The sequence below is a fragment of the Mustela erminea genome, chromosome 5 (assembly GCF_009829155.1).
Source record: "Mustela erminea isolate mMusErm1 chromosome 5, mMusErm1.Pri, whole genome shotgun sequence".
NCBI classification, from domain to species: Eukaryota; Metazoa; Chordata; class Mammalia; order Carnivora; family Mustelidae; genus Mustela; species Mustela erminea.
Genome location: NC_045618.1, coordinates 102,813,421 through 102,831,479, shown reverse-complemented (window position 1 = coordinate 102,831,479; position 18,059 = coordinate 102,813,421). Strand labels below are relative to the sequence as shown.

Below are 18,059 nucleotides of genomic sequence, written 5' to 3'. Positions count from 1 at the left end.
TACTAGTCACATTGTGAGGGCTCAGTAGCCACATGTAGCTAGTGGCTACTGTATTGAGCAGTGCAGAAAAAGAAATTTCCACTATTGCTGCCAGTTTTGTTGGACAACACTGGATGGACTCCACTTCTAAACTTATCTCTATGCAATTTGCTAGGGTGAATGATTTTAATACAAATCTAATATGTCCCTCTCTTGCTTAAATGCCTTCAATGATTTCTACTTCCATCAGTAGAGATCAGTTAGCAGGTGGTGAATCAATTTTGTGGGTCACAATCAGCGTAAGAACAAAACCAAGCTTATAAGGCCCTCTCTGATCTAAACCCTAGCTAACCCCTAACTCTCAACACTGTTTTTTGCTAGGTTCCACTAATTTAGAACGGCTGGTGGATTCACCTGAGACAGATCTTTCTTTCTTTCTTCCTCCTTTACTGCCTTCCTTCCCTCCCTCTCTTTTTCCCTTCCTTCCTCCTTCTTCCTTTCTTTCTTTCCTCCCACCATCCCTCCTTTCCTCCCCCCCCCACCCGCTTTCTTTTTTTTCCTTCCTTCATTCCTTCTGCCTTCTCTCTCGCTTTTTGTCTTTCTTTCTCTCTCTCTGGTCAAGCTGAACCCTCTCTTAGGAGTTCTGGTTCTGTCTTCTCTTTGCCTGGACTTCTACTCATCCCATAAGCCTCAGCTTAAGAAACGGATACTCCAGGAATCCTGCTCTGAACTGGGCAGAATGGGATGGATGCCCTTCTCTGACCTTTCATCACGAGCCGCAGACTTGCGTTAACAGGGTTGTAATACCATAACGGTTTATTTAAGTGTTCGTTTCCGGCACTATACTAAGTTCTTTCAGCCCAAGAACTATGTTTCTTATCTTTGCATCTCAAAGGAGAAGCACGGCGCCTGAAACATACTAGGCACTCATTCAATAAATGTTTGTTCAAAGAATAAACGAGGGAAGGAAAGAAAAGTCAGCTGCGCAGACAATGTAAGTGCACCGCAGGCTTTGGCCATCAGAGGGCGCAGGCGCACCTCGGCTGGTGCGCAGGCGCGCAGGGAGGGCGGGCGCCGTGGCGGCGGCAGCGGCGGCGGCGGCGGCGGCGGTCGTGGCTGCGGCCGGGGGAAGTGAATGGTTTTACCCAGAGGGCCCTGCGCCGCCTTTCTCCGCTGGCACCGGCGCTGCTCCCTGCTCCTCCTTCCCGGCCATGGCGTTCACGTTCGCGGCCTTCTGCTATATGCTGGCGCTGCTGCTCACCGCCGCGCTCATCTTCTTCGCCATCTGGCACGTGAGTAGCCGGGGCCGGGGGAAGAAGGGCGAGGAGGCGGCGCAGCCTCTCCTCGCCCCGGGTCGGCGGTCGGGGCGGCGACGGCCCGCAGAGGTGCGCGCGCCGGGCGACGGGGCCGAAGCGAGGCAGGCCGCGCGGTGAGGGCTCTACGAGCACTCCGTCTGCGAGCCGGGGGCTGCAGGTCCGGGGGGTGCGGGTCCAGGCTGCGGTGGCCCGATGGATGCGCCCGCTGTGTCCCCTCGCAGGCCGCGCGCGCCGCTACTCCTCCCTGAATGGGTGGGGCGGCCGCGGTCCTGCGGGGGGCCCCTGCGGGACAGTGCTTCGCCCGCGCGGACCTGAGCCGGCCCCGGGCGCGGCATCCCCGCATCCCCGGGGAGGATGTCAAGGGCGCGCGGAGGCATGCTGCGTGCTTAGCGGGAATGAAGTTTGCCGGTGACTGTTACTTAATCACATTGTCTTTCTTTCCGGGTTTCCGCCGGAGTGTGGCCCAGATGAGATCGGATAGCCTACTTTAGATGAATTTCCAACTCTGTTTTCAGCACTTGTTGGGCGCTCTTCGAGGAGAACGCCCTTTTTTCCGGATTCTGTTCCCTTGTGAACTTTGATGCAGATTGGATTCATCACTTTGGTGACTGCGTCTCCGAACTTTTCCCCTAAATCATACTTTGACCGCCAGAGTTTCTCGAGAGACGCTCTTCCTAGCCGCCCGTCTTCAGGGTAGCTGGGTTCAGTAGAGGTAGTTTTAATTTGATTTCGAAAATGCTCACAAATCTTAAACTTCCCCAGAGCAGTTTTTTTTCTCTTTTCTTTCTTTTAATATATTTTTTTTAAGATTTTATTTATTTGTCAGAGAGAGAGAGAGGGAAAGAGAGCGAGCACAGGCAGACAGAATGGCAGGCAGAGGCAGAGGGAGAAGCAGGCTCCCTGCTGAGCAAGGAGCCCGATGTGGGACTCGATCCCAGGATGCTGGGATCATGACCTGATCCGAAGGCAGCTGCTTAACCAACTGAGCCACCCAGGCGTCCCCTCTTTTCTTTCTTTTTACTCACATCTTGCTGCAGGATAGAAGCACATCCTTACTGGTTTCTGTAAGGAACAAGGAAGTTCCTCCTGACAGTTCTACAACAGATTTTTTTTTTTTTAAGATTTTATTTATTTATTTGAAGAGAGAGATCACAAGTAGGCAGAGAGGCAGGCAGAGAGAGAGGTGGAAGCAGGCTCCCTGCTGAGCAGAGAGCCCGATGTGGGACTCGATCCCAGGACCCTGAGATCATGACCTGAGCCGAAGGCAGCGGCTTAACCCACTGAGCCACCCAGGCGCCCATTCTACAACAGATTTTTAAGGATTCTTGTTTCTCTAGCACAAAATTAGAAGCAGCCTTCTGGAAGTCAGCATTCATTAAAAATGTATCTTATATTTGCTTCTCCCTCCTTATATTCTTTTAGTGGCTTCTGGAATATTAATTAGTTTTTTGAATGATTTTTTTTTTAAAAGATTTTATTTATCTATTTGACAGACAGAGATCACAAGTAGGCAGAGAGGCAGGCAGTGGGGGTGGGAAGCCAACTCCGCACTGAACAGAGAGCCCGATGTTGGGCTCGCACCCAGGACCGTGAGATCATGACCTGAGCCCAAGGCAGAGGCTTAACCCACGGGGCCACCAGGGGCGCCAGTCTTTTGATTGTACATGTTCATTCATGAACATTTTAAGTCAGGTTTCATCATGCCAATAACAAGAATTTCTTAGCGAAGAATGATTTAAATGGCAGCCATGTCTTGTGTTAAAAAAAAAAATTCAAATGTAGAATGATAACCATAAATTATTCTCTTTTGATAAAGAGTGTGATTGTGTTTGTAATTATTTTAGAACCCAACTGCATTATAGTGGGGAATGCTTAGGTAGGCTGTTCAGTAACTGCTCCCTCAAAACGCTTGTCAGTAGGAACCAATAAATTAAGAGCAGTTTAGGCTCTTTGGTGGAAGAACAATAAATAAAGATAATTTGGAATGCAAACTAGCTCCACTTTAGTAAGCCCGTGGTGGAAGTGAAATGTGTGGCTCCCTTCCATTTGTAGATGTGAATTTAAGTCAGTTCCTGCTTGATGGGTACTCTTGGTGTTTTTGAGACATGAGGATTCTAAACAAGAAAGCTGTGGATGGCTTTGTTTACATTTTGAACCTGTTTGTTTGGCTTAAGGAAAATCTGAACTGCAAAAAAAAAAAAAAAAAAAAAGGGTTATTTGGGGCACCTGGGTGGCTCAGTCAGTTAAGCATCTGCCCTTGGTTGAGGTCATGATCCCAGGGTCTTGGGATCAAGCCCTATGTGGAGGTCCCTGCTCAGCGGGGAGTCTTCTCCTCCCTCTGCCCCTCATCCCGCTTATTCTCTCTCCCTCCCCTTCCCTCCCGCTCAAATAAATAAAATCTTAAAAAAATAATAAAAAATAAACTTTAAAAATGGGTAACTTAGTTTCAGTGTTGAAATGAGAATGTTTCTGATAATTTTAAGTCCTATTATAGAATTTTTAAAAATTCATTTATATTCCACAGATTAATTGAGAGCGTTTATCCTTAGGGATTTCTTCATAGTTCAGATGATTATGCATCCTTTGGGAACAGATTGAAAACTTTTAAGTATATAATTTTGATTTTTCTATTAACTATATAACCTTCAGTTTATTTTTTTAGGTAGTTTAAGTATTAGAAAACTCATTTTGGAAATTTCAAATTGAAATTCAAAGAATCCTGTTTACATTAATCATTGTATGGAGGATTTTTTTTGTGCTAATGGTTACATCTGTCAGTTTACTCCTAGTTCATGTGATTGATACTGTGTGGAGAGTAGACATAAGAGCTTAGGTTTGTTTGAACAGAAGTCTAGGACCCTAAAGACATGCATCAAATTTGAGGGTATTCTGAATAGCATAGTTTGTTATCTTTAGGTATATATCTGTTCTGCCTTAACACTTCTGTAAGACTTTTATGAATATCTTTGTCCAGACGCACAGTCACTAAAGATAACGAAAACCACTAGGTTAATCTTTATAGAAGAGTTGAAAACTCCAGCTTATAGTACTCAAACAGAAGCTCATACAGTAACATACCTGTTAAAAAATCCCTTGAGGTCACCTGAAGAAAATGTCCAGTCAAAAGAGTTAGTTTTAAAACACAAGATTATATTCTGCTATTAAATTGGATCTTACTATGGGCAAGTAATTTTATTTGTGATGAGAGTCCTTACTTTGAACTTTATTACTAAGATGCATTGGGGATATATCACACAGCAAATGTCAGGTATTTGGTTAATAATATCCATAAGTAATCAGAAATTAGTATCTTCTAGTTATACATTTATTTATTTATTTTTAAAGATTTTATTTATTTATCTGACAGACAGAGATCACAAGTAGGCAGAGAGGCAGGCAGACAGAGAGAAAGGAGGAAGCAAGCTCTAGAGCAGAGAGCCTGATGTGGGGCTTGACCCCAGGATCCTGGCATCATGACCGGAGCCGAAGGCAGAGGCTTTAACCCACTCAGCCACCCAGACACCCCTACATTTATATTTTTAACATTTATAACATTTATACATGTTAGGTTTCATTAACAATGGCAAATGCCTTTTGGTAAGTTCTGTATTCTTTTTAAGCTAGGCCCTCCCTCCACCCCCCTACTCCCCCACGACCGGGCTCTGTCCCTTTCCTTCAATAGATATTGATTGAACATTTAAGTATGTGCCAGGGCTAGGGACATAGCAGCCAGCATAGCAAAATTGTCATGGAGTTTACATCTTGATGTCTAATTATGTTTCTCTATTCCTATTTTAGTTAGAATTTTTATTTGGTCAGGTTGGTTCATTTTGTAAAATTCTAGAAATTAAAAAACAACCATCTTTTTATGAAGTGAAGAACTTTAACAGGGAAATAGTATAAAGCATAGTAAAAGCTAGGAATATGGGACTCCATTGATTACTGGTAATATTGAGTAACACAGCCTTACACACGAAGATACTATTCCTAATTCACAAGTGGAAAGGCAGACTGAGTTCTCTATCTTCTGGATGACCAGTGACAGCAACTAAAATAATTCTCCTATAAACTTGGTGCCTGTGGCTTCTTATTTTGACATCTGACCAAGTACCACAAAGTGGTGTGTTGCTCTTATTTTGATTTTTAATACATTTTGACTTTGAAGTTGTGCATTAAGTGACCCTGTTTTACAGCCAAATTTCTCCAGAGTATAGACAGAAACAATCTTTTCATATTTTTCATAAGTGGATGAGATCTCTCTCCCGTTACCACATTTATAACTGTTTGACTCCTCTTATTGTGAGAAGTTGGTCTTACCTGGGTTACCCTTCTTCAGTCTTTAGTTTGGTGACCTCGGGAAATCACCCTCAAGTGTAGGAGATGTGCATAAGACCCAGAAGGAGGTTAGATTGATGACTTTCATCATGGCCTCGAAAGGGGCAGCTCTTGCTTCTATGATGCCATTAGGTGCATTAGAACAAGATGCCTCTTGGGGCAGAAGAATTAGAAAATCCTCCTGCCCCGCAGACATAGCTGCTCCATGCAGAGCCTGATGTAGAGCTGATGCCAGGGTGCTTGGCAGCAGGAGCACGGGCTGGCTTTGAGCTTCCATCCTGGCCTTCTGTCCCATGCAGAAATTGCGCTACTCTGTGTGGCAGTCCGGGCTTGGTATTCCTCTATTCTGAGGCCATTTCTTGTTATTCCCTATTGAAGCAGGACTTTGAAGTGTATGTATTTGGGCTCAGTGGGAACAAACTGGAGCATGTGAGTCCATCTCTAGTGTCCCACTGAGCTCTGATGTAGGTGGGGCATGCACAAATGATTAAAAATACTTCACCCCGGAGGCCGCTGGGTGGTTCAGTGGGTTAAAGCCTGTGCCTTGGGCTCAGGTCGTGATCCTGGGGTCCTGGGATGAGCCAGCCCTGTGTGGGGCTCTCTGCTCAGCAGGGAGCCTGCTTCCTCCTCTCTTCTCTCTGCCTGCTTCTCTGCCTACTTGTGATCTCTGTCAAATAAATAAATAAAATCTTTAAAAAAAAAAAAACTTCACCCTGAGGGACAGACAAGACACACAAACCTGTGCACAGATACTCCACTGGAAGAAATGCCATATTGGTAGTATTGTAAAGCCCTGTGCTCTGGGGCTGTTAGACATGTATGCAATTATTTCCGCCCCAGGGAGTCAGGGAAACCTGCAGAGTGGAGCTGTTGTAGGAAGAGGGTTTTTAGATGAACAGTTTTTTTTTTTTTTTAAAGATTTTACTTATTTATTTGACAGAGATCGCAAGTAGGCAGAGAGGCAGGCAGAGAGAGAGAGAGGAGGAAGCAGGCTCCCTGCGGAGCAGAGAGCCCAGGACCCTAAGATAATGACCTGAGCTGAAGGCAGAGGCTTTAACCCACTGAGCCAACCAGGCCCCCCTAAGATGATGATTTTTGATAGATAGAAAAGATCATTTTAAGAAGAGAAAATAATTTGAATAGAGGCATTGAAAAATTGAAAAGTGAAGATATTTATCACAGTGAGACCAGATCATTTAAATGGTATTAGTTATTTATTAGGACATAGTGAATTTACTGTAAATTGGTACATGTAGTATTGGTATACTTTTGCTTTTGTTTTATTAACTTTATTCAATTATCATTTGATGATGAGGCAGGTTTGTTGCTGCTTTTTATTAAAGGTCCTAACTAACTTTAATTTTATTTTAGATTATAGCTTTTGATGAACTGAAGACTGATTACAAGAATCCTATAGACCAGTGTAATACCCTGAATCCTGTAAGTTATAATATAGGATTTTTCTTTAGATTTTTTTAACTGCTTTTGCTCTTAATATAATTTGAAAATGGCCAATATACTCAGTGGCATGACATATTTGTTCTTTTTGAAGTAGGCAGGATTTACAAAAATACTCTTTCTCCTGCTTGACTGTTCTAATATTAATCTGCCAGTGATCTTGTCAGCTGTCATACTAACATTCTTCCAATCTGCTTTTTACATTGTCGGCCAAAGACAGTTGAAAAGGTCAAAAAGATTAAAAGAGTCAAAATTGCATTAAAGGTGTGTACTGCTTTTTAGTTTAATGTTTTAATGCTACATTCATTTCATGGGGAGGGTCAGGGCATTTGTATTTGTAAAATGTTCTGTTTGGTGTGCTTGTTCATATGCCTGTTGAGGTTTATGATTTCGTGAAATTCTGCATTTTATGCAAATGTTTGCTTGCTGGCCCAGTCAAGTAGGGAAAGCTGTTAAATGCTTATGCATTTTTTTAAAATGTTATAGCCATAGGCACTTTTATATTAAATTATTTGGTGCAGTGTTTGAAAGTTGGTTAACAGAAAATGACTTTAATAGATGGTAAGATGGTTTTTCTGTTGTGACTTATTGGGAGATAGTCCCAAAGTGGAGTCTTCAGTACCATGTCTGCTTTTATCTTTCGTTATGTCTATTCTGGAATTAATTATTCACTCTTTCAGCTGATGTTTATTTAGAAACTTTTAGGTGGATAGCTCTTTCCTTAGGCTCTGGAATCAGTCGTGCTGACCTTTGGACTCACGCTGCCAGAATTTTGTGGATAACAGTTGGTCTACAAATGTCTACATAGTTATTTCTAATATAGATCCATTCTAAATTTCTAAGCCAGACTTGTCTTACACTAAGTTCTGATCTCTGATGGATTTCGTTAGAACATGGCTCCATTGTGCTTAGGGATTTATATATCTTTTTGGCTTCATTCAGTTTATTCATTTAGGAAGATTCTCCTTTCACCTGTAGGTTTGATTTTGCCTAATTGGTCAGAAGCTGAAAGGTTGTTTGTAAGAAGGCTGTGGGTATGTCTCCAAGAAATAGAATATAATAATTTAACTTAAAAATTACTTAAGATGAGAACTTGTGTAGGCTTTAGTTGTGTAAAACTATAAGACACTAGCACACCAAAGGGATCTTATTTAGAAAGGGGTCTTTAAAGTGAGTGTGCTGCTTTATCATTGTTTCCTCTATAAACGGGAGTGATGCAATGGATTTTTAGTTTGTCTCTGGAGAACTGCTACAGTAAGACTTGATGTAGGTACAATTAAAAGTATTAACTTTCTAGCTGTGTTCTTATGAAATAAAATATGTGAAGAATCTGCTTTCTCATTGGAAAGTAATAAGATTGATTGTAAAGTGTCTTAACCTACTGTTGAAACTGATTGTTACCAAGAGATTAAGGAACCAAAATTTCTTTTTTTGACATTTGTTCATTAATAGTATTCTGTCTTCTTTGGCTTCTCATTACTTCAAATAACCAAACGATGATGAGGATGATAAGAGCTGAAATCAGATGAGGGCTTTCCTAGGCAACAGGCGCTGTGCTTTCCTTGAGCTCATGAGCAGCCTTAAAGGGTAGGTGTATTGTCATTCTCTTGAATAGGAGGATAGGCTTCGGCTTAGTAGGGTTGAAACACTATACCAGCAGGGTCACACAGCTAAGGTAGACCCAGCATTTGGACCCAGACAGCTGGATTTTTACACTCATGCTTTGGTATTTCCCCAATTTACGGTAAGTTTAAGAGGGACTAATTTAATTTTTACATATGTGTGATGTCTGACTCTCCTTCATGGAAGGAAATTATCACTTAAAAAAATACATGTGCTTAGGACCTCCTAATGCTACATAGATTAGAAGGAAGTTTTTGCAACAGCACAAGTTAGTGTTTGGATAGGGTGCCGATAATTGGCTTACTAGCAGCGCATCTGACAGTTTTCCCTATTTAAAATTTGTTTTGACAATTCTGCCAAAGTATGGGGGAAGACAAATATTATTTTTAAAAATGTGAGCCTTAACTAGAGAATATTATGATTTGCATTTAAGTACCATAATTTCAGCCATATTTGCATGAGGAATTTTTTTGGGTACTGGCTTTTGGGTAAACATTGGTTCCTAAATGGAACAATTTTTGTGCCACTTACGGGGAGATTTCACCATTAAAGAATGATTGGAGTGGACTGGTTTTTTATAAGAGATGCATTATAAAAGTTTCTGGATGTTTTTTGAGGAGAAAGGAGTGTGGCATGTGTTTCATATTAGAACTGGAGAAGTTGCAGATTATCCGTATTCTCTCTCTAATTAAAGTATATTGTTTAAGAGCCATAGGTATTGCGCATTCAAAATAATTTTCTCCCCATATCTCAGTCCGGAAGTGTAGGATGAAAACTTGAATGATAATTTGTATTGTTAGCTATCACTTGGCTTTGGAGAGCTGAGATAGACTTATTATATTATAAAGAAAACTCCTGTAATTTAAACTAGCATTATAAACAGCTCTAGTGGAACTCCTAATACAATATTTATTTTTCTTGGTTTGTCCTGGTTGTAGTCCTTGTGTTTCAAAGATTTCCTGTGGACATTTTCTTGTTTTCTTGCCGATGTTTGATTTTGATCTTAATTAAATGGTGTCTTAATGGTTCGTGTATTATTTACAAGTTTATATACATATGCGGAGTTTATCTTTTGTTATTATATTGCTTAAATTTGTAGAAGATACCTGGTTAGTAATATAGATTAGTTGGTTTTACTGGAATTTCATTTAAAATATTATTCATTAAAAAACTTTGCTTTACAGCTTTGAAATGGAAAAAGTGACTTGGGAGTATTATAAAGTGGGCTTGAATATGTAGTACAATTGTAATTATTTATACAGCAACGGTTTCCTCTCAGGAATGATCTGATGATGTTGAGGATTCATATAATTTTACTTTGGTATGATACAGTCATTTGAGAAGCTGGCTCTGTGTCTGTGACTTGCAGGAAGTTGTTTAGCTTAAACTTGCAATGAAAAGTTTGGGACTTTGATTTAACAAAGTCATTAGGCTGAATGAAGTCTTCAGGATGAAAAAGATTTATTAAAAATAAAGCATGAATTCTTGGTCATATTATAAAAAGCATTTTGCTTGAATTAATTTTTCTCATTTAGTACCACCTACAATAAAAAAAATCATTTTGTTTTTGAGTTCTGAGTGTCTCCTGGTCTGCTGTGTCTATAGAAGTTCACTGGAAAGCAGGTTTAAAGAAACAGGAAGCCATGTCAGAATTGGAGCTCAGGAACCGGGAAAATTTCAATTTTATGGTTCAGAACTGTCTTTTCCCTCCTACATTGCAGAATGCACATTGTTTGCATCTGTGTATATTAGTATTCTTTCCCCCTCCCCAACTGTGCTGAGATTATTGGCTTTTGGCTTTCCATTGAAAAATTACTTTTGTGATAATGTGATGTGGTTTGCTAAATATTGTTTATGTAGCATTCCTGGTTTCTGTTAAAAGCTTTAAAACACGAATGTGTAAAATATTCTAAAAGGGAGTTTTGTTTTGTGGGTTTTTTTATATCATGTTGCATGTGACCAGATAGCTCCTTTTTGTATTTTTATCATTACTGAATGGTGGAAAGAAAAAGTATTCAAAGTGATCAGCAAATAACTGAACTGTCTGGGTGGTAACTTTGTGTAATTTAACCTGTTACTGTAAGAATCTGAGTTTTAAATTTTAGGTTCTATTTATTCTTTTAGGGCAAGCTATATCATCTGGATAGTTTGCTTGTAATTCTGCTTTTGGTAAAAAGTTAAATATGGAAACAGACCTCAGTACCATCTTTTGGGCCTGCTTCTTAGAAAACAGTGAATTTTTTTCATTATGGAATCTTGGTTGCCACCTGCTTTCAAATTAGCATTTGACATACTGCCAAGGCATTTTGATAACTGGCTTGTATTTTTCTTCCAGCTTGTACTCCCAGAGTACCTCATCCACGCTTTCTTCTGTGTCATGTTTCTTTGTGCAGCAGAGTGGCTTACGCTGGGTCTCAATATGCCCCTCTTGGCATATCATATTTGGAGGTAATATTTAAATACATTTCTAATACTTTACCTAATTATATTTTAATTATACTCTGGTTGGTACAGTTATCTTGCATGCTTGTCACCTAAATGAAAACTGAAAATTGGTTGGCATTTATTTTAAAAATCTAGCAGATGAACAAATCGCTGTTTCAATACCTTTTATGGTGCTTACTTTGTTACCCTTTAAAGGACTTTTTCAAAAAGTGAGTTTTAATTTACATACAATGGTGTACATAAGTCTGAAGCCCTATCCCTGTCAGTTACCCCTGTACCTCCCCGGGACAGCAGTGACCTCTGTCAGCTTGTATTAGTTTTGCCCATTATGTGAACTTCTCATAATTCAAAATGTATAGGGTGTCTAACTTCTTTCTCCATGTTTATAAAGATTTTAAATTTGGTTGTTTATAAAATATATTCATAATTACTGAATAATTACTGAAAGTTATGTCTGATCTATATAATAGAGTTAGAGGGTTTTTTTTTTTTTAAAGATTTTATTTATTTATTTGACAGAGATTACAAGTAGGCAGAGAGGCAGGCAGAGAGAGAGGAGGAAGCAGGATCTCCGTGGAGCAGAGAGCCTGATGTGGGGCTTGATCCCAGGACTCTGGGATCATGACTTGAGCCAAAGGCAGAGGCTTTAACCCAGTGAGCCACCCAGGCGCCCCTAGAGGTTTTTTTTTTAAATAGGAATATTAAAAATCTCATTGCTCTTGGGAAATATACTTAAGAAGTGTTTAGGTGTAAAGGGGTATCACATCTGTAACTGATGGTATCACATCTGTTTGGTAAAAAAATGTGTGCATATTTGGAGCTAAAACTAAAAAGAGAAGGGTAAAGCTGTGTGATTAATGTGAGCATTTGGAATATTTTGGTGAAGTGTTCTTGCACATTTTCTGTAAGCCTAAAATTATGTTAAAAAGTTATTAAAAGGAAGAACAATCTCACTTCATTTTTACAGTTATTTTTCTTTTTCTTGTGTTTATAAAATTGTTGGGGAGACCAGATAGGACTTGTTTAACTGTCCTGATCTCTTATAGGGGCTCTTGTTTTAAAATTAAGATGATAAGAGGAAAGAACTCCACCCTAGAACTAAAGTTACTCTTCCCTGTGTGGACCACCTCTCATTGCAACAAATGTTACAGGAGAAGAAAACCCCTCCTTCCCATCTTAAAGGTTGACTTCCTGTTTGGAGCGCTAATTGACTGTGTTTATTACAGGTATATGAGTAGACCAGTGATGAGTGGACCGGGACTCTATGACCCTACAACCATCATGAATGCAGACATTTTAGCGTATTGTCAGAAAGAAGGCTGGTGCAAATTAGCTTTTTATCTTCTAGCATTTTTTTACTACCTATACGGGTAAGTTTAAAAATAAAATGAATATATAATTTCCTTTTGCTTCCAAAAAAGTCTGTAGCTTTTATGGTCTTAACACCTTAAAATCCACTTACAGAAGAACTCAGTGTCTTGCATGGTGGAGACTGGTAATGGTGCAGTGCATGCCCCAAACGCACGCACACTGACTATGATTATGAGCTGGTACTTGTCAAGGCAGCCAGCTGGTGTGCAATCAGAGGCAAAAAGTTTGGGCAGGGGAGCTGCTTCCTAAATTTTTGGACATAGTCCGTCAGTGAAGGATAATCCTCATTCTCCTGGCAAAGTGATGGCCTTGAGAGGATTGCAAAAAAGTGTGAGTTGGCAAAAAAATGTTTGCTTGGCTTCACTGTCTATTTTGAGATGATGTTTGATTTTTTTGTCATTCTTTACAAACTGTATGCTCTACCCTTTATTTTCTGGCTTACTTGACCTGAATGGGCTGAATGAAAAATGGATCTGTCCTATATGATGTTGCAGTTATTGATTCTTCTCCCTTTATTCCCTGATGTCCTGTAGATTCTCATTAAAATGAGAAAAGTATACAAGTGTGGAATTAGATTTCTTTAAGCCACATAAATATACTTTCTCATTTTATTAACATATATTCAACCAGAGGACATTCCACCTGATTCTTTTCTTTCTTTTTTTTTTTTTAAGTTTTTATTTATTTATTTGTCAGAGAGATAGAGTGCACAAGTAGGCAGAGCGGCAGGCAGAGGGAGAGGGAGCCCGATGAAGGGCTTGATCCCTCACGACCCGAGCCAAAGGCAGACGCTTAACCGACTGAGCCACCCAGCGCCCCCCTTTTTGTTCAAAAAGCACTTTCTGTGTGTCAGGCACTGTGCAGGTAGCTACACATATACACAGCTGCTGTCTCCAGTTACCGAACAGACTTGAGCCACCCAGGCGCCCCTTGATTTTCAAACTATGAGGAAAATTGGCTGTGTAAGATGGAATTGTAATCATTCAGCATCTTCCTATTCCCTTCTCCTTTTTGTTACTTGAAAACTTGCTAAGTATTAGATGGTAGGTTTATATTCTTATTTCTTTTTATTTCATATAAGTTTCCACTATGGAAAACAATGAAGTACGAGACTGAAATTTATGAAAAAGGTATGTTTATGCTTTTAGAGGTTATAATTGTGAAAATGAGTAGCCTTTAGTGCATTTGCAGATGCTCATTTACGAAACAAAAATAGTAACTTCTGAAAAGTGAAATGCCAGGTGTCATTTTCATTTCCTGTTAATGTTCATTTTTTCAGTTTCTTTAACAAATGCCTAGAAGAGTGCTGGCATATAGCAGGCACTTCAGATGTGTGTGTTGAGGGGTGCCTGGGTGGCTCAGCTGGTTAAGTGTCTGACTAGATCTCAGCTCTGGTCTTGATCTCAGGGTCATGAGTTCAAGCCCCATGTTGGGTTTCATGCTTGCTGTGGAGCCTACTTAATTTAAAAAAAAAAAAAAAAGACATACTTGTTGAAAGGAAGAAATGAATCATTGAATAAATGGTAATATCGGAGATGTACAGTTGAGGGAAAATGTTCACCAGGAGATGGTGGCACTAAGTCATTTCATTTCTTCTTTAAATTGTTAATTAAGTTTACACAACCCTTTGCTTTGTATTTCCACATAGTGATCCGTGCTTTTGAACCATGCCTTTCCCACATCATTCTGGTAAAATTGCCCTGAATTAAATGGTTATTTTTATTTTGCTCATTTGTGCACTTTGTCAGCCCCGTTGCTGTTGTCTAGAGCCTTTCTCTAATGGGGAGATTTCTTAATTGACCATTCCCATCTGTAAAATGGGAATAATAATGGCACCCACCTCCTGGGACTGCTTGGAGGACTCAGTGAGGTCATGTACATAAAAGATCTGGTGGAGCTTGATCCCAGGACCCTGGGATCATGAACTGAGCCGAAGGGGAAAAAAAAAAAAAAGATCTGGTGGAGGGCCTGGCATGACGTGAGCCCTCCGGAGATGCTCGCTGCTATTGTTAGACAGCTCCGGAGCAGTGTACTGTTTGGATTGCTTCTCTAAGCTCTGGTCCCCTATTAAGCTTTCAGCTGTGCTGTTCTACTTGCTAAAATTGGAAAAGAAATAGGGGACAACCACAGCACATGCACTGAGCCAAGTCCTACCTTAAGCAGAAGTCCATCAGTGCAAATTGAGATCATACTGTGAACTACTTGGTCACTGGTTTTTTCAGTTTCTGTGGTGGCATGATACTGTACACCAGCTTGCTGTGGAAAGCAGACTCAACGTTTTGGTGCTTTTAGTTTTTCTAGTTAGAACGTTTGAATTAATAGGCTTTTTCTTCTTTTCAGCATGATCTATGTTTTGGTGAGCTCTTAGAACAACACACAGAAGAATTGGTCCAGTAAGTGCATGCAAAAAGCCACCAAATGAAGGGATTCTATCCAGCAAGATCCTGTTTCCAAGAGTAGCCTATGGAATCTGATCAGTTACTTTAAAAAAATGACTCCTTATTTTTTAAATGTTTCCACATTTTTTGCTTGTGGAAAGACTGTTTTCATATGTTATACACGGATAAAGAATTTAAATGGAATTACGTATAAATTAATATAAAATGATTACCTCTGGTATTGACAGGTATGAACTTGCACTCCTTAAGGAACAGCCATAATCCCTTGTATGACTGCATTAATTATTGACTATCCTTAGTCCATTGGAAGCTTTTGTTATATATAGGAACTTGTAGGGCTCATTTTGGTTTATTGAAATGCTGTCTAATTATAAATTAGCTGTAGATATCAGGTGCTTCTGATGAACTGAAAATATATATCCGACTTGTGGGAAACTTCATGGGTTTCCTCATTTATCATGTATGTGATTATATATGGACACATTACAAAATAAGAAGAGTGGGATTTTTTTCCCTTCAACTTGAATATTATCCCTGTATATTGCATGAATGAGAGATTTCCCATATTTCCATCAGAGTAATATACTTGCTTTAATTCTTAAGCATAAGTGAACATGATATAAAAACATGCTGAATTACTTGTGAAGAATGCATTTAAAGCTATTTTAAATGTGTTTTAATTTGTAAGATATCACTTAATAAGAAATTGGTTATTATACTTACTGTTCTAATCTGGTGGTAAAGGTATTCTTAAGAATTTGCAAGTACTTTAGATTTTCAAAACTGAATGAGAGAGAACATTGTATAACCGTCCTGCTGTTCCTTTAGTGCAATACAATAAAACTCTGAAATTAACTTATTTTCAGTGCATTGTTTTAAAGATTATAAATAGCTATTTCTTACACTTGCTTAATCCATAATAAAGACGTATTACTGTCAGTTTTTTTAAAAAAATAGTAGAGTACGATATCGTGTATGTGCGTGTGTTGCTTTTTTTTTTTTTTTTTAAATATCATGTCTGCATCTAAAAAGGAGTATTTTTAATGGCTAAAACCACATTGCCCTCTGTCACCACTTGACAAGACTTAGAAACACTGATGGCACAGCATCATCATTTTTCTTAACCAATTTAAAAAATTATTGTGAGACTTAAAATGTTAAAAAATTTTCCCCCTTTCTGAAACAGCAGGTTTCAAGGAAAAATAACTTGTTATATTTACTTTTTATTGCTGCTTGTAAGGCAGGTAAATTATGGCTTGCATGTTTGGGGAAGAATTCTTGGGCTTTATTTGGAATGAGGTAGTTAAGGCAATTGAAAATAGTGTAAGTGGTTCAGAAGTTCTTAAAAGATCAGAGAAAGAAAACCACATAATGCTCATGGGAGTTTGATGGATGAGTCTGTGGAATTCTTATTCTGAGAGCTCTTTGAATTAGATGCTGTTGAATTCTCAGCAGAGAAAATGCCTCCCCACCTTTGGGAGAGTAGATGTTAACATTTGGGATTGCGTGACAGGGTGAGCGTGCCGAAGAAGAGGATGTAGACTCGGAAGAGTGAGGAGAGCCAGACCGTTTCATAACGAGAGAGGCTTTAAAGACCTTACATTTTATGGTCTGGAGGACATCTGGAGGGATCTGGCTGTTGGGTCAGTTCGTGTAGAAAATTATTCAGTGATCATTTGCTAGGCACTGAAGATTCATGCTCAGAGTTTGAGCAGTCATTCAGTTTCTAAGCCAGCTAATTATGTCAGCACCCACTCCTTTTTCTTTCTGGTTCACAAATAGTTCTGATCATGAGAGACCTTGCCAAGTCCAGATAGGTTTCTTGGGGCCATTACTTTAGCATTCCTGTCAAAGTATTTTCACAAGCTCTTGCTGTCTCTTAGCAAGCACTACTTTCTTTTATAAGTTCTAACACATCTTGTAATAATGTATTCCAGAATATTCTCCAAAATTCTGCAAGGTTTACTGGCTGCAATTTGTGGAAGCCACCTTCTCATGCTTCCAAAATTAGATACATAGTCCTTAGCTGATTCCTCAAAGGTGGCTGACTGCCAGTGAGGTTTACCCATCTCAGTGGTAGGTTGTTGGTTTGTAGGCATGTAAGCGATTAAAAGATTGAGTACCTGGAAGCTCAAAACCAAAACAAAACAAAACAAAAAAAACTACCCCCTTTGATATTTTAGGAACTTAAATCACTTGCCAGGAGGAAGTAGAAACAAAGTACTTGCATTAGGCATATCCTACTGGCTCTTTTCCTTGTTTGGAATCTGTTTTGTGCCTGCTATTAATCCGGTTGGGGCAGCCCTCATATTCTATTCCTTTAGGTCCAGCTGTGGCATAGTTAGCCTGGGTTCCTAACCCTTCCAGCTTTTACCACCCTGTACCCTGTGTAGTGACAGCTGTTTATGTAGGTAATTTTTTTTTCTTGTTAAAATTGCTTTTGCTCTTATGTGCTTTGGTTTATCTTGAAGAGTTTTCCAGCTTCCAGAAACCATTAGTATACCACACTGTGGTTTGTATCTATACTGAGAATTCTTTGTTGTTATGATACTATAGATTCTCCTGAATTAAAAATCTCAAATAATAAATGTAGTCTCTTTAGCATTTATTCTATGGAGTAATAATAGTATATCAGGAATATGTCCCTTCAGTGCTAAGGAGGTTTAGGGGTAGAAACTTATTAATGATGTTTAATGATTTTCACAGTGCTTAACTGGTATCATCCAGTTGTCCCATGGTTGAGGAAAGTTGGGTTCCAGATGATGGATGGATTGCTAATTTGTTTGAAGTTTGGTTTATTTTTCATGGAAGGGGGAAGTGATAGGAAATGACCAGACAGTTGCTTTTGACATATGTCAAGTATTATGAAAGCATATGAGAAGCCTCATGGGTTACACCCTGAACAGCCTGACCTAGCAGTCAAGATCAGATCTGGGGATCTGTAACACAGTACGTGGTAGTTTGTGGTATGTGTCTCCTTTAAAGCCTGTTCAGAGGGGCGCTTGGGTGGCTTAGTCGGTTAAGTGTCTGCCTTTGGCTCAGGTCATGATCCCAGGGTCCTGGGATTGAGCCCCGCATTGGGCTCCCTGCTCAGCAGGGAGCCTGCTTCTTCCTCTCCTTCTGCCTACTACTC

At 39.7% G+C, this 18,059-nt stretch overlaps 1 protein-coding gene across 1 annotated transcript; it reads left to right on the top strand.

Annotated features, from left to right (window-relative positions):
- Window positions 1–1,055: 1,055 nt before the first annotated feature.
- Window positions 1,056–15,872, top strand: CNIH1 (cornichon family AMPA receptor auxiliary protein 1). The gene is made up of 5 exons (XM_032344266.1): window positions 1,056–1,271; window positions 7,002–7,070; window positions 11,047–11,159; window positions 12,383–12,526; window positions 14,868–15,872. The coding sequence occupies exons 1-5, from the start codon at window positions 1,191–1,193 to the stop codon at window positions 14,893–14,895; spliced, it is 435 nt and encodes a 144-aa protein (XP_032200157.1). The 5' UTR covers window positions 1,056–1,190; the 3' UTR covers window positions 14,896–15,872.
- Window positions 15,873–18,059: the final 2,187 nt, after the last annotated feature.